The sequence below is a fragment of the Chiloscyllium plagiosum genome, unplaced genomic scaffold, assembly GCF_037043375.1.
Source record: "Chiloscyllium plagiosum isolate Xiang-an unplaced genomic scaffold, Cpla_swu_hap1 HiC_scaffold_8, whole genome shotgun sequence".
Taxonomy (NCBI): domain Eukaryota; kingdom Metazoa; phylum Chordata; class Chondrichthyes; order Orectolobiformes; family Hemiscylliidae; genus Chiloscyllium; species Chiloscyllium plagiosum.
The window spans coordinates 48,351,784-48,369,016 of NW_028270146.1; the positions used below are offsets into that span (position 1 = coordinate 48,351,784).

The following is a 17,233-nucleotide window of genomic DNA, read 5'->3' on the forward strand; positions in this document are numbered from 1 at the left end:
GGGTTGATTGGTGCAGCTGTCCCGGAGATATTCCCTGAAGCGTTCTGTGAGGAGGCGTCCAGTCTCCCCAATGTAGAGGAGACCACAGCGGGAGCAACGGATACAATAAATGATATTGGTGGATGGGGCGAAACTTTAATGGATGTGGAAGGCTCCTTTGGGGCCTTGGATGGAGGTGAGGGAGGAGGCACAGGTTTTGCAATTCCTGCGGTGGCAGGACAAGAGGGTGGGTTGTTGGGGGGGCTTGGACCTGATCAGGTAGTCACCAATGATACGAAGTTAGGTGGACAGGCAGGTAGTACTGAGGAAGTGGGGAGGCTACAGAAGGATCTCGACAGGTTGGGAGAGTGGTCCAGGAAATGGCTGATGGAATTTAACGTGAGCAAGTGCGAGGTCTTGCACTTTGGCAAAAAGAATAAAAGCATAGACTACTTTCTAAATGGTGAGAAAATTAATAAAGCCAAAGCACAAAGGGATCTGGGAGTGCTAGTCGAGGATTCTCTAAAGGTAAACATGCAGGTTGAGTCCGTGATTAAGAAAGCGAATGCAATGTTGTCTCTTATCTGAAGAGGGTTGGAATATAAAAGCAGAGATGTACTACTAAGACTTTATAAAGCTCTGGTTAGGCCCCATTTGGAGTACTGTGTCCAGTTTTGGTCCCCACACCTCAGGAAGGACATACTGGCACTGGAACGTGTCCAGCGGAGATTCACACGGATGATCCCTGGAATGACAGGTCTAACATATGAGGAACGGCTGAGGATACTGGGATTGTATTCTTTGGAGTTTAGAAGATTAAGGGGAGACTTAATAGAGGCGTACAAAATAATACATGGCTTGGAAAAGGTGGATGCTAGGAAATTGTTTCAGTTAAACGAGGAGACTAGGACCCGTGGACACAGCCTTAGAATTAGAGGGGGTCATTTCAGAACAGAAATGCGGAGACATTTCTTCAGCCAGAGAGTGGTGGGCCTGTGGAATTCATTGCCACGGAGTGCAGTGGAAGCCAGGACGCTAAATGTCTTCAAGGCCGAGATTGATAGATTCTTGTTGTCTAGAGGAATTAAGGGCTACGGGGAGAACGCTGGTAAGTGGAGCTGAAATGCGCATCAGCCATGATTGAATGGCGGAGTGGACTCGATGGGCCGAATGGCCTTACTTCCACTCCTATGTCTTATGGTCTTATCGTCTTATGGTCTTATGGTCACGGAGGGAACAGTCTTTGCGGAAAATGGAAAGGGGTGGGGAGGGAAATATATCTCTGGTGGTGGGGTCTGTTTGGAGGTGGCGGAAATGTCCACCTATTGTACTCTTTGCTACCTTCTCCTCAGCTCCCCCCCCCACCCCCCCATTTATCTCTCCACCCTGGAGGATCCCTGCCTCTATTCCTGATGAAGGGCTTTTGCCCGAAACGTCGATTTTCCTGCTCCTTGGATGCTGCCTGACCTGATTTGGACACAAATATCTGGTCCTGGCAAAACTGAAACAGCTGGTGATGATGCAGGAAACCAAAGGGCCATCGCAACCAGAAGTGAAACCTTTTTGGACCCGGGGAGACCAGATCCCAATTGCAGATGGCATATTATTGCAGGGAGCAAGAGTGAGTGTCTTGAGCAAAGGTCACTAACAGATAATGGCTGAACTCCTCCAGGGTCTTTCAGAGCTTTCCAAAATGAAGAGGTGTTTGAGAAGTTATGTCTGGTGGCCAGAAATGGATTCAGACACAGCTGTGTAGGTGGGGCAGTGCCCAGAGTTCCAACAAGGAGAAAAATTACAACTGCAACACTCTCTCAATCATGCAAGTGGCCAGGTAAACCCTGGACTCAGAAAGGTCTATGCAGTTCTCTTCATGGGCTCAATGTTCATACTCATTGTGAATGTCCACTCAAAGTGGCTGGACTTGCATAGAATTAATTCATCAAACACTGAGATGACAACAGAAAAACTGCACACGTCTTTTGCAATACATGGACTCTTAGAAGTGTTGGTAACAGATAATAAGCCACTGCTTATCAGCATGGAATTTAGATATTTCCTAAAGTTGAATGTTATTCAACATGCAAGGACAGCTCTATAGCATCCATTACCCAATGGCCTGGCAGAAAGAGCAGTCCAAACTTTGAAAGCAAGTTTAAAGAAATAGCCTACAGCTTCATAAGATAACAAATTGTTCCTGTACTTATTTGATTATAGGATCCCTATATGCAACTATAGAGGTAGTTTCAGCAGAGTTGTTCATAGGGAGAAGACTCCCCACACCCAGGTTAAATCTGATCTTCCTGGACCTGGGTGATGGTGGTGGAGTGGGCAGGATGGAACTGCATCAGGAATGCCAATGTCAGGCACAAGACTCCATTAAGCGAGAGAGACAGTTTACTTCAGGGAAAAAAAGTTGTTGTAGGAACTACTCGAATGGCCCTGCATGGGTAAGTGTCATGGTCAATGCAAAGTCAGGTCCAGTAATGTTTTAAAGTTAAGGTAGGTGCGATGGTCCTAAACAAGTGTGTAGACCATATGAAAGCTGCAAACCCACAAACAGTGCAGGAGAAAAACGTGTCTGGTTCCTTGACAGCCTTTAACTGTTCCAGAACCTGTGGAGTCCCCCTCTCTGTCAAGCGTTTAAAGATACTTTGGAACCTGAAATAGATACAGTGGATCTCACCATCCCATTGTAGCCTGAAGAGAACACATTCTTTCAAGATGCTCTGAGAACAAGAGGCGAGCTACTGTGCATTTACACGCTGCACATATTAGGGTTGGACGAACCTGTCCAGATGCTAAAATGCTCTGGGAGAAGACACACACACACACAAAAAAAAAGCCTATATCCTCAGACTCAAAGGGGGAGAGATTTAGTGATTGTAACAAGGTCAGCCAGGTGTACCTCATAGATGACAGATAAATACAGGAGTGTCAGACATCCTGCTCACTCAGAGCTGGCTCTGAGGGAGCTAGATCAGTGACAAGGGCTCCCCATGTGTAAAGAAAGGGTGACTTGGTGACAGGCTACTGGCCTCTGTGTAATTATTTCATACAGGATGTATCTTTATGGCTTTTAGGTTGCTATTTTAGCAATGAGAGACTTTGTGGCAAATTTCAGAATGATAAGGTGCAATATTACCAGTTAGTCTGACTCTCACCAATTACTAGTGAGGACCTCATCTCGATGTCCTGGATTTGTCCAGGATGTGGCATTTTGGTCTTTATGTTGAGAAGGGCCTCACGGGTCATCTCATAGAAATTTGGGAAAATTCTAACACTGCAACATATGCTTGCAGCTTACATAACAGGTACACTGCATGTGATTCAAGAAGTTGAGGTCATGTTGAAACTGTCCACTGTGGGATGAAGGAAGACTACAGTCAGTCAGGGGGACTGCCACAATTGGTCAAGGGGTTTGCCTGATTCCAGTCCAGGGGCTTGGTCCTACCAAGGTCCAAGGATCCTTGTTCTTGCAGAGGATTGGACCACAGTCAGTGCTGCAGGTCAAGTATAAGCAGTCCAGGGAATACATTAGGTCAATCAGGGTTTCGCAAAGACATCAATCTGTAAGGGGTGTGGTTGCAATGAGACAAAGAAAGAGATTGAATATGATGGAGGTGGATGCCACAGACTAACTGCAGAATATGTGATTGCTAAGATAGCAACCTAAAAGTCATGAGATACATCCTATGTGAAATAACTCCACAGGCGCCAAAGCCCATCACCAAGCCACCCTATTCTTACACATGGAGAGTCCTTGACACTGATCCAGCTCATCCATAGCCAGCACTCAGTGAGCATGAGGTCTGACATGCCTGTTTTTATTAGCGATGAGGTAGGAGAGATGGTGAGGCGTTCCTAGTGAGTTCATAGGAAGTCTAAAGGGTAGGGATGGTTAGCTTGCGGTGGGCAAGAGCCATTGAGCGGACATGATGCATGTAATGGAGTTATAGCCCATAAGTCTTGATGAGGGAGGGGTGCAGTGGCAGAGTAAGAGTGAGTGGTGACTCTGAGTGTGAGGTAGCAGAGGAAAGATGGTGATATTTACCTTTGCACTGCACAGCAGTTTGTTGACCTTCTTGCACTATTGCTGGGTATCCCACTTTACTTGAGGCCAAGTTGTAACCTGTATCCAGGCTGGCTTCATCTAGTGGCATGGCCTCCGGTTGCAGAAAGCTGGAAAAAGATTGCCCTCTTCACCACCACCCTGTCCACCACCACCATCAGGTCCCTATCCATGAAGCAGGAAGCGAGTTTTCCTTTTGTCGATATCATGTCATGAAGGTAGAGTTTCGAGTACCACAGGTGTGCAGTAGCTCCTAGTTTGCAGTGTCTGAAGTGTCTGCAGTCCCTATCCATGAAGCAGCAAGTGAGTTTTCCTTTTGTCGATATGATGTCATGAAGGTAGAGTTTCAAGTATCACAGTGTGCAGTAGCTCCTAGTTTGCAGTGTTTGAAGTGGGCTTTAAATATGGACCAGGTGTGTGAAGGCCAGAAGGCCCTGGCAGTGGTGAGTATTCCTGCCTGTGATTCCCCGTTAAGGCAATCAAGAACGTGGTTGTATAAGTAATGAAGTGAAGAGTGGAAAACTGCATGAGAAATGTCAATGCACGCTATGGCAGGCCACGTGGAATAAATCACACTAGACAAAACACTAACTGAAAATGGGAACATTTCACCATGAATTGAACCAGCTAACGTTTAGCAGTCTGGATGACTTGACAAAATGCAATGGCCCTGAAACTTAACAAGTCACCAATCCTGGCACTAACACCAAAATCACACCAGGAGGAGCTGCTGCTCACCTTAACAGACTGATGTGAGACTCTTACTAAAAATTGACAATTGTCCACATTGTATAATGTGAATGATACAATTTCCATTGCATTGTATTGTACCTCAACCTGACCCACATAAGGCCTGCAGTGGGTATGGTCAGTGGTAGGGGCAGAGTCCCAGGTCAGGTAGAACTTTGCAATTTGGTCTGCTGAATGAATATAGTCATAGAAGTGAAGTCCACTTCATTCTAGACTAAGATTGCTTTAAAAAAAAAAACAAATGGCACATCTAGTATCCTTCAGACAGAATGCCAGTTACCTCCTTCAGGTACAACTTACCATTTAGTGATTCCTCTATTGCAGTTACGCACCCAAATATGGTCTAGAAGTGTACATGCCCATGGCTATTTTTAAATCAGGTGATTGGTAGGATCAATAGCAGAGATAACCAGCAGATGGGAGTCTAGCATTTACACTAGGACTAAAGAACCAATGCACTGGCTGGCATAACAAAATATCTTTGACTCTATGCTTGGCCTCCACGCCCACCCAAACTGTCTCAAATTTTAACCCAGAGAGTCTAATTTCTCATTGCATTGTAAAAGACTTGAAAGAAAATGTGCTTGGGCAAACTCAATTCACAATGCGATAGGTTTTGTCTTAGTTGGCCATGGCCAAACAGCCTGCTAGCCATTAAGTTCAAACTCCAAACTGAAAAATATTGCTTAAAGAATCAATGGCTGTGCAAATAGTAAAAATACCTAGCAAGTTTTCCAACCTTCAGTGAAGAAAGAACTATAACTGAAAAGCGAAAAACAGAAGCCCTTTAGTGTATGCATGGGTAGATTAGTGCAGGCAGAATCGTGACATACAAATTAGGAAATTTCTCTATATCAATTTATCAATACAGCAGACTTGCATTACAACTCCTGGATAAGGAGTGGAAAACGTCAGTCAACATTCTAATTCCTGTCAGCAAACCAATGGCCTCTCAATCAGAGTATCTGCATGAGAACTGCAATAACTGTTATTATCAAATATCACAGTATTCCCCATCCTACTTCATACATGAAGTATTGTCACTTGATTGAACACCCAACGACAGCTTTGATGAACCCGGATTTCAGTACGAGTATTATGAGTGAAGATGTATTTGGAGAAACTCCCATCTTCCCACTTGGTTTATTGTGGGAAAAGAATAATAGTGAGTGTTTTTGTACAGTTTGCTTTCATTATGAGTACCGTTCCTATCCGCAGCACTTGAAAGATATTAAGACTGTTTGTTTGGTATGAATAATCTCAAAAAATGAAACAAAAGAATACTTTCAGAAAAGCCTAGCACAATTTATAAAAATGACAAAAAATCTTTAAAAATTTCAGAATAGAACAATACTAAACATATTTACCTTTACAATCATCAGGTCCATCAGAAAAATAAAGCTTGTCTTCTTTCTCATGTGAACATTTTTGCAATTTTTCAGCTTTCTCTGATTTAAATTCATCAGCATTTTCCCTAGTGATTAAACGATCTTCTTCAGAACTACTGATCTTGCTTCCCCATTTAGATTTCCACATTTTCCTCCTATATTAAAAAGGAATTTATCATAATTATCATTATTCTAAACTGTTCATGATAGTCCTCTGATTTGAGAGCAAAATCATTCTTAATCCAAATGCATCAAAACATATATGTTAGTGCTTCTTTTTGCATGATTTACAATCAGATTTCAACATCAAATTCAAATTTTGTACAGGTAAAAGGATAATTTGAGTAAATCACAATTATAATTTTATAATCTAGTAAATTGTCCATTATTCAAAAACTATGTGTGCACAATTAGAGATCTAATTGATATAAGATCCCACATGCATCAATAGTTCTCAAAATTACAATGTGTGATATTTTCCTAAAAGTATTGATTTTTATTGCAAAGAAAGTAACTGTACATTTCACAATCGTTTGACAAGGTACATCACAAAAAGGTTGTATATTGGCATTTTGGCAAAACAGAATTAGCTAATGGCAGGAAACAGCAAGCTCTTTTTCAGGTTGGCAATCTGTTCCTAGTGGATAATTGTTGAGACTGCAACTGTTTACAATATACATTATGACTTGGAGGAAGGAAGTGAATGTACTGTAGCTAAATGTGTAGATGACACAAATTGGTGGAAAGACAGGTTGTGATAGGGATACAAATAACAGAGATAGTGATAGATTAAGTAAATTGCCAAATGGGGTATGTGAAATTATTCATTTTGGAATGAAGAACAAAAGAGCTACATGCTATTCAACTAGAGAATAACTTTAGAATGCTGCAACACAAAGCGACTTCAGGGTAACTGCAGAGATTAGAGTCGAGAGTGTTGTGCTGGAAAAGCACAGCAGGTCAGGCAGCAGAGGAGCAGGAAAATCAGTGTTTCGGGCAAAAGCCCTTCATCATGAATGAAGCTGGGAGCCTTGGGGGTGGATGGATAAATCTCTCCACCACTGAGGCTCCCAGCCTCATTCCTGATAATGGACTTTTACCCAAAACATCGTTTTTCCAGCTCCTCGGATGCTGCCTGACCTACTGTGCTTTTCCAGCACCACACTCAATTAAAGCAGGCCCTTATTCAAATGGGTTTGGAGCATATGAGTGGGGAAGTCTTAGTGTGACTTACAAGGTGCTACTGAGTCCACGTCTTGAGAATTATGGGCAGTTTTGGTCGCCTTATTTAAAGGAAAGATATCATTTCATTGGAGACCGTTCAGAAATTCCCTCCTATGGAGAGATTGTCTGGAGCAAAGACTAAACAGGTTGGGACTCTACTCACTGGAGTTTAGAAAAATGGGAGGTGATCTTGTTGAAACATATAGTATGCTTAAGGGGCTTGACAGGGTAAATGCTGACAGGATGTTTCCCTCGTGGGAGAATCTAGGACCCAGAGGGCATAGTCTCAGAATAAAAGGGTGCCAATTTAAGACAGATGAAGAGGAATTTCTTCTCTCAGATGCTTGAGAGTCTTTGGAATTCACCACAGAGAGGTGTCTGTGGATAGAGTCCTTGTGTATATTTAAGGCTGAGATAAATAAATTCTTGGGGAATCAAGGGTTACAGGGAAAAGGCAGAAAAGTGGATGTGAGGACTGTTGGATCAGCCATGATCCTAATGGTGGAGCTGGCTCAAGGCAGTAAACGGTCAACTCCTGTTCCTATTTCTTATGGTCTAATCAAATCAATTATAAGTACCAATGAAACTAAGGTAATTACACCTGGCTGGGTCTGCTGCTGAAAAATGAGTTGACCCAAGTGGACCTGTGAAGGTACGACTGATCATATCACAAAGTTTAGATTAGAAAAGAAGGGCATGGATCTCAAATATAACTTCTAAATTAGAAGATAGTTAACTTCCATTGGAATGGTTTCATAAACACTTATTGGGTAAACAGCCTTTTCTTTTTTGCATCTCCGTCTAAATCTCTTGTTTAAAACCTTAAATCTCCGTAATCTAATCTTTGTACCACTAGCTAATGTGAACATATTTGTTTTTGACTACCTTGTAGGCTCCTGCTGATTCACATTTATGCATTTGTCTTTATGGATAACTTTCATTAATTGGGAATTAAACTGGCAAATTATCTAGCTTGGAAAACGTTGAGTCCAGAAATGAAAATACAAGAATGAGCTGCATTTCAAACAGCTGCTTTGGTGGAGCAGCAGAGAGAAAAATTGATCTGAAAGAAACTGTTTACTCTCTTTGTTGTTCTCAGTCTCTCTTGCAGAACCAAAGCTCATTAGTCAACCAAATCAAAGAAATATCTGATCATGTGGATCTTAAAGATATCTACAGTATTCACAGTTGCTGCTGACCAAGGATATCCCTAAACAACCATCATTTCAGATGAGGTATAGCTATGTACTAAAAGTAAATAAGACCTTAGTTGCAGCTAACCAAAAAGAGATTATAAAAAGCAGAGCAAAGTCAACTCTCCTCACCTGGTCAGAAAATATTAAAGAAACTTGTTAGTGTTACAAGGATAGAGCACAGCTTTGATTGGATTTTACTGGAGTATTTTAGAGACTGACTGACTGAAAAGCAGGCGGTGGCAAGATATCCGATTAGTCAATTATTGTGGTTCTGTTCGCCAAGCTGGGAATTTGTGTTGCAGACGTTTTGTCCCATCTAGGTGACATCCTCCGAGCTTGGGAGCCTGCTGTGAAGCGCTTCTGTGATGTTTGCTCCAGCATCTGAGGATGTCACCTAGACAGGTGACGAAACGTCTGCAACACAAATTCCCAGCTTGGCGAACAGAACCACAACAACGAGCACCCGAACTATAAATCTTCTCACAAACTTTGAATTAGTCAATTAAATGGCGTATTATCAGCCATCTCTCCCAGTGGCCTCCCTCAGGATTCCAGTGTGGTTGGGTATGGTCAGGTGTGAGGCATACTCCTTTATCACTGCTCATGAGCCAAAGAGTCCTTCCCTGTCAAAGTGGATAAAGCCCTACAGGAAGGTATACCCACATTAATCCTCCGTACTTCAAACTAGGATTTTTTTTTAATTGCAGAAATAAATAAATGCAGGCAAATTATTTAACAATATTCCCTTCCAATAATTATCAAGAACTAGTCACCCACAGAAATGGAACTAGTGACCTCAGTTTGTTTTTTCTTCCTCCCTACAGGGGAGCATTTTACTCAGAGTCACAACATTCAGAGTTATTGTGAAACTGGATAGATAATTACAGATTTGAACTTATTTCAGATCACTGGGTTTAAAAGCACAATGTGCCACTATTCTAACTAAGCATCATATTATTTTTAAAAATGATCAAATAAAAAGTATACCTACCAAACATATATTTTGGAATGTTGAATATATTATAGAAAATATCGCGAATCCAAATGAAGAGTGATATACCCTAATTGCCAGAAGCATAAGTTATGATTTGTTTGTTTTGTTTTTGAAAATATCTGTTAAAATCTGTTAATATATCGCTTAATACAAGCAGTTTGACAATATAGAGATAATTTGCCAAATACTGCTTGACTGATATTACAAGCTGCAGTACGGTGGTAATTTTTATTCATTTCGAAGCAGCAGGGTTTGTGTTAAGGTCTCCCAGCTGTGCTGTAAGATTTGCTGCTCGCGAAACACATTCTTCAAATGTTTGGATGGAAAATGGCTGATGGGGGCTGTTCAAATAATCTGCAGTATCAGTTCAGTGTCAGCACTGTATGTTCCAGAAATGGAATATAGTTTATTCAAAGCTTTGCTCCCCTCCCCTTTCACATTGTGTGCCTAACATTCCATCTATTTCTCTGCAGTAAAACAATTCAAATTATGCATGAACAATAGAGGTTCATTCTTTCTGCAAGTAAACACATAGTGGCAGATTATTCTTTTACTTTAAAAAGACAATATAAGAGCAGCCTAATACTAACATATACTTCCCAGTGAATTACAGAGCTGTGTGTCTGTTAGTTGAGTCTGTAACATTTATGATGAGAGAGTCAGAGTCATACAGCATGGAAAGACCCTCCAGTTCAACGTATCCAGGCCAACTAAATTAGTCCCATTTGCCTGCGGTCGGCTCATATCCCTCTAAACTTCTCCTATTCATGGAGAAAGTGAGGACTGCAGATGCTGGAGATCAGAGCTGAAAATGTGTTGCTGGAAAAGCACAGCAGGTCAGGCAGCATCCAAGGAGCAGTAGAATCGACGTATCAGCCTGAAGAAGGGCTTATGCCCGAAACGTCGATTCTTCTTTTCCTATTCGTGTACCTGTCCAAATGTCTTAAATGTTGTAACTGTACCTGCAGCCACCACTTCCTCTGGCAGTTCCTTCTATAAATGAACCACGCAATGTGTGAAAAGGTTGCCCCTCTGGTCCCTTTTAAATCTTTCTCCTCTCACCTTGAAATTGAACTCCCCTATCCTAGGGAAAAGAACTTTACTATTCACATTATCTATGCACCTCATGATTTCATAAACTCCATGAGGTCATTCCTCAGCCTCCAACGCTCCAGGGAAAAAAGTACCAGCCTTTCCTTATAACCTTAAACCCTCCAGTCCCAATAGCATCCTTGTAAATCTTTTCTGCACCCTCTCCAATTTAATAATATCTGTCCTATAACAGGGTGACCAGAACTGTACACAGTATTCCAAAAATGGCCTCACCAATGTCCCTGCTCATATACTCAATGGTCTAAGCAATGAAGGCAAGCCAAACACCTTCTTTACCACCCTGTCTACCTACGAGGCAACTTTCAAAAAACTATATACCTGAACATCTAGATCTGTCTGTTCAACAACACTCCCAGGGCCCTATCATTGGGGCGGCATGGCGGCTCAGTGGTTAGCACTGCTTCCTCACAGCGCCAGGGATCCAGGTTCGATTCCAGCCTTGGGTGACTGTGGAGTTTGCACATTCTCCCTGTGTCTGCGTGGGTTTCCTCCAGGTGCTCTGGCTTCCTCCCACAGTCCAAAGATGTGCAGATCAGGTGAATTAGCCATTCGAAATTGCCCATAGTGTCAGGTGCATTAGTCAGATGGAAATGGGTCTGGGTGGGTTACTCTTCGGAGGGTCAGTGTGGACTTGTTGGGCCGAAGGACCTGTTTCCACACTGTAGGGAATCGAATCTAATCTAAATCATTAACTGTGTAAGTCATGCCCTTGTTTGTCTTGCATTTATCTAAATTAAGCTCCATTTCATAAAAATGATTTGAGGAAATGGAGTATTCTACTGAAACGAATAGGGTGTAGGAAGGGAAGATCTTTCACAATGTTCATTCCATATCACATTTGATTAGGTTTGATTACATTACAGCGTGGAAACAGGCCCTTCGGCCCAACAAGTCCACACCGACCCGCCGAAGCACAACCCACCCATGCCCCTACATTTACCCCTTACCTAACACTACGGGCAATTTAGCACGGCCAATTCACCTGACCTGCACATCTTTGGACTGTGGGAGGAAACCGGAGCACCTGGAGGAAACCCATGCAGACACTGGGAGAACGTGCAAACTCCACACAGTCAGTTGCCTGAGGCGGGAATTGAACCCGGGTCTCAGGCGCTGTGAGGCAGCAGTGCTAACCAATGTGCCACCGTGCCGCCCAGCTTCTTTATAGCTGAAGATGATTTTTAAGTACTAATTTATTTTCCGCCCAATGTTGCCATTTTCTTCTTTCCCTTCATATTCCAAGTAAATAAATCATCGACTTGCAGAGTAGACATGAAATATTTTCCTTTGCCTCTGCCAACTGCCACTTGCAATAATATCCATGATGCCAGGGAGTACATAAAAACATGTCCCACACTTCGGTTCAACGTCTCACAGGATAGTATAGGAGTCTCAAACACTAGTCCCTGAATTTAATGTAATTGTATAAAGAGAAAGATTTGTTAAACATGAGATAATTTGATTTTGAAAGAACAACACTGGGTACATTCACAGTGTAAAATTTGTTGTTACACTTCTAGTTGGGAATATGAGTTCAATAAAGAAGGGAATACCTTAATTGATGAACAGATTATTTGGAAAGAAAGGAGAAAACCTGAAGAAAGATTTGTTCCTCTTTACATTATTCTGTTCTGCCTCATCAAAAAAAACAAAAAAATTAATACCAGTTGGGGGTAACAGCTATTAATTCCATATCCTTGTTAATGGAAATGACAACATATAGGGAAAGGAAAAGGTAAGTGGGATAATGTAATCACAATGTGGGACAAAGTATACAAGGAATATCAGGTGTTTGTGATAAAGGCACAGCAATAGCCATGGTGACTTTAATTTATATATAAACTGGAAAAGTCACATTGGCAGTGGAAGCCCGGATGAGGATTTCAAAGAATGCCTTTGAGATAGTTTCTTGGAGCAGTACATTCTGGAATTGACCAGAGAGCATGTCATATTAGACTTTATATTGTGTATTGTGACATGATTGATTAATGAGTAAAGGAGAGTAGCAGTAATCATAATTTAATTGAATTTTGCACGAAAGTGGAGTTAGCTGAAGTGAACAGTCATATCAGGCTAGGGGATAAATCAATAAACATGCAATCATCTATTTAAGATGATAATTCAAATACTCAGAATGACAATATTCTTGCTGTAAAAAATAAACATTCCAAATGGAAGACACAATATCTGGTTAACTAAAGAAGTTAGGAAAAGCATCAAACTTGAAAGAAAGCAGAACTGAAAATTAATGGCAGGTCAGATGATTGGTCAGGATATAAAGAACAGCAGAGAATGACTAAAAGGTTAATCAGGAGGAAAATATTAGATTTTGAGGGGAAGGAATGTGAAAACAGACTTTCTACAAGTATTTTAAAAGGAAAATAATAAGATAGAGTCATAGAGATGTACAGCATGGAAACAGACCTTTCGGTCCAACCCATCCATGCCGACCAGATATCCCAACCCAATCTCATCCCACCTGCCAGCACCCGGCCCATATCCCTCCAAACCCTTCCTATTCATATACCCATCCAAATGCCTTTTAAATGTTGCAATTGTACCAGCCTCCACCACTTCCTCTGGCAGCTCATTCCATACATGTACCACCCTCTGTGTGAAAACGTTGCCCCTTAGGTCTCTTTTATTTCGTTCCCCTCTCACCCTAAACCTATGCCCTCTAGTTCTGGACTCCCCGACCCCAGGGAAAAGACTTTGCCTATTTATCCTATCCATGCCCCTCATAATTTTGTAAACCTTTACAAGGTCACCCCTCAGCCTTCGACGCTCCAGGGAAAACAGACCCAGCCTGTTCAGCCTCTCCCTATAGCTCAAATCCTCCAACCCTGGCAACATCCTTGTAAATCTTTTCTGAACCCTTTCAAGTTTCGCAACAACTTTCCAATAGGAGACCAGAATTGCACGCAATATTCCAACAGTGGCCCAACCAATGTCCTGTACAGCCGCAACATGACCTCCCAACTCCTGTACTCAATACTCTGACCAATAAAGGAAAGCATACCAAATGCCTTCTTCACTATCCTATCTACCTGTGACTCCACTTTCTATGAGCCTGCACTCCAAGGTCTCTTTGTTCAGCAACACTACCTAGGACCTTACCATTAAGTGTATAAGTCCTGCTAAGATTTACTTTCCCAAAATGCAGCACCTCGCGTTTGTCGGAATTAAACTCCATCTGCCACTTCTCAGCCCATTGGCCCATCTGGTCCAGATCCTGTTGTAATCTGAGGTAACCCTCTTCGCTGTCCACTACAATTCCAATTTTGGTGTCATCTACAAACTTACTAACTGTACCTCTTATGCTTGCATCCAAATCATTTATGTAAATGACAAAAAGTAGAGGACCCAGCACAGATCCTTGTGGCACTCCACTGGTCACAGGCCTCCAGTCTGAAAAACAACCCTCCACCAACACCCTCTGTCTTCTACCTTTGAACCAACTCTGTATCCAAATGGCTAGTTCTCTTTGTATTCCATGAGATCTAACATTGCTAATCAGTCTCCCATGGGGAACCTTGTCGAACGCCTTACTGAAGTCCATATGGATCATATCTACTGCTCTGCCCTCATCAATCCTCTTTGTTACTCCTTCAAAAAACACAATCAAGTTTGAGAGACAGGATTTCCCACGCACAAAGCCATGTTGACTATCCCTAATCAGTCCTTGCCTTTCCAAATACATGTACATTCTGTCCCTCAGGATTCCCTCCAACAACATGCCCTCCACCGAGGTCAGGCTCACTGGTCTATAGTTCCCTGGTTTGTCTTTACCACCCTTCCTAAACAGTGGCACCACGTTTGCCAACCTCCAGTCTTCCGGCACCTCGCCTGTGACTATCGATGATACAAATATCGCAGCAAGAGGCCCAGCAATCACTTCTCTGGCTTCCCAGTGTTCTCAGGTACACCTGATCAGGTCCTGGGGATTTATCCACCTTTACCCTTCTCAAGACACCCAGCACTTCCTCCTCTGTAATCTAGATATTTTGCAAGATGTCACCATCTATTTCCCTACAGTCTATATCTTCCATATCCTTTTCCACAGTAAATACTGATGCAAGATATTCATTTAGTATCTCCCCCATTTTCTGTGGCTCCACACCATAGCCACCTGATCTTTGAGGGGCCCTATTCTCTCCCTAATTTCCCTTTTGTCCTTAATATATTTGTAAAAACTCTTTGGATTCTCCTTAATTCTGTTTGCCAAAGCTATCTCATGTCCCATTTTTTCCCTCCTGATTTCCCTCTTAAGTATACTCCTACTTCCTTTATACTCTAAGGATTCACTCGATCTATCCTGTCTATACCTGACATATGCTTCCTTCTTTTTCTTAACCAAACCCTCAATTTCTTTAGTCATCCAGCATTCCCTATACCTACCAGCCTTTCCTTTCACCCTGACAGGAATATACTTTCTCTGGAGATCTGCAAGTCTTTACAGAACACTTAGCTTGGAGCAGCAGCAGCTGGGAGGTGGGGACAGTAACCGGTAAGCCTTTAAATCTGAGAGGGACTCAGTAATCGGTAGGCCTATAAATCTAAAATGGCGCGGATTTGGACCTAGTCTTTACAGGGCACTTAGCTTGGAGAAACAGCAGCTGGGAGAGACACAGTAACCAGAAAATTGCAGTAGGAATACTGAGAATCTTCAGTGTGGCTCTTGCTGACATCATAGAACTTCAGGCTACGGATCGGCGAGTACTGGGCACCTGACAATTATTGGTTAACTGTTTCTTATTCTACAACTTTAGAGCAGTGGGAACTTAGTTACAGTTAACCTTTTCAAAACCTTAGTCATAGAGTGGGAAGTTGAACAAAATCAGACAAATAATTCTAGTCTAAGGCATTAATTGCAAGTTTAAGAGATGTCAGGACAGGCCTCCCGAGTGGAATGTGCAGCTTGTCATATGTGGGGAGTCCTGGATGCTACCTGTGTCCTAGATGACCACATAGGGATCTTGATGAAATGGGTCAATGGGCTGAAAAATGGTAGATGGAGTTCAACCTGAATAAACGTGAAGTATTGCATTTTGGTACAACAAACAAGGGTCAAGCTTATATGGTTAATGGTAGGGCCTTGGATAGTGTTGTAGAACAGAGGGACCTAGGAGTGCAGGTACATAATTTTAAAATTTGCATCACATATAGGCAGGGAGATTAAAAAGGTATTTGGCACACTTGCCTTCATTACTCAGTCCTTTTGAATACAGGAGTTGGGAAGTCATGTTGAGGTTGTGTAGGATAGTGCGGAGGCCTCTTCTGGAATACAGTTTAGTTTGGTAAAGAAAGGCTGGGACTTATTCTCACTGAAGAGTAGGAGATTGAGAAGCGATCTTATAGAAGTTTATTAAATAATGAGCGGTATAGATAGGGTTAATGGTAGTTGTCTTTTTCCTAGGATAGGGGATTTCAAAACCAAAGGGAGACAATATTAAGGTGAGTGGAGAGAGATTTTAAAAACATTATGCGAGTAATTTTTTTTATACAGAGGGTGGTTAGTGTGTGGAATGAACTCCCAGAAGAAGTGATAGATGTGGGTACAATTACGACATTTAAAAGATATTTGGATAAGTACATGAATAGGAAAGGTTTGGAGGGATATGGCCCAGAATCAGGCAGGTAGGACTGGATTAGTTTGGGATTATGGACTAGTTGGACTGAAGAGTCAGTTTCCATGCTTTGTGACTGTATGTACAGAAAGTGCTACCAGCTGCCGAAGCTGAAGCTCCAGGTCTTTGAGCTTGAGCAGCTTCTGGAAACACTGTGGCACATCTGCAAGGCTGAGAATCACATGGCCAGCACGCTTAGAGAGGTGGTCTCAGTACCGCTCAAGGCACTAGAGGAAAAAAGGGAATGGGTGACTACTAGACAGTCCAGAAAGAACAAGCAGGTAATGCAGGAGTCCCCTGTCGTCCCACTCACTAACCGGTATTCCATTTTGGAAGCTGATGGGAGTGCTGATACCTCAGAGGAATACAGTCATGGTCAAGCCTCTGGCACCGTTAGCAGCTTGACTGTACAGTAGGAGAAGAAGAAAGGAAGAGCAATAGTGATAGGTGATTCTTTAGTGGGGGGAGTAAACAGGCATTTATGTGGCAGAAGACGTGAACTCCAGGATGGTGTCTTGCTGCCCTGATGGGAGGGATGTCACGTATCTCACTGAACAGCAGCCTGAGAGGGCAGGGTCATGAGTTAGAGGTCCTGGTAGATGTTGGTACCAATGATATAGGCAAAGTGAGGAATGAAGTCTTGCATCAAGAGTTCAGGGAGCTAGGCAGCAGATATAAAAAAGACCTCAATGGTTGTAATCTCTGGATTACTCCCAATGCCATGTATTTACTAGCTGAGAAATAGGAAAATAGGACAGACAAATGCATGGCTCAAGAGTTGGTGCAAGAGGGAGGGTTTTAGATTCCTGGATCACTGGTCCCACTTTTTCAAAAATAGTTCATGTCAAATGGGATGGTCTACACCTGAACCACGTTGGGATCAACATCCTTGC

At 42.3% G+C, this 17,233-nt stretch overlaps 1 protein-coding gene across 3 annotated transcripts in view; it reads right to left on the reverse strand.

Moving 5' to 3' along the window:
• Positions 1 to 17,233, reverse strand: part of LOC122553540 (exocyst complex component 3-like) — a 78,132-nt gene that overhangs the window by 38,629 nt on the left and 22,270 nt on the right. For all 3 annotated transcript variants that reach the window (XM_087989794.1, XM_043697481.2, XM_043697482.2), the window contains exon 2: positions 6,166 to 6,341. In XM_087989794.1, the coding sequence (XP_087845920.1) occupies positions 6,166 to 6,334 (169 nt within the window). In that variant the 5' untranslated portion in view covers positions 6,335 to 6,341. The remainder of the gene's footprint in view (positions 1 to 6,165; positions 6,342 to 17,233) is intronic.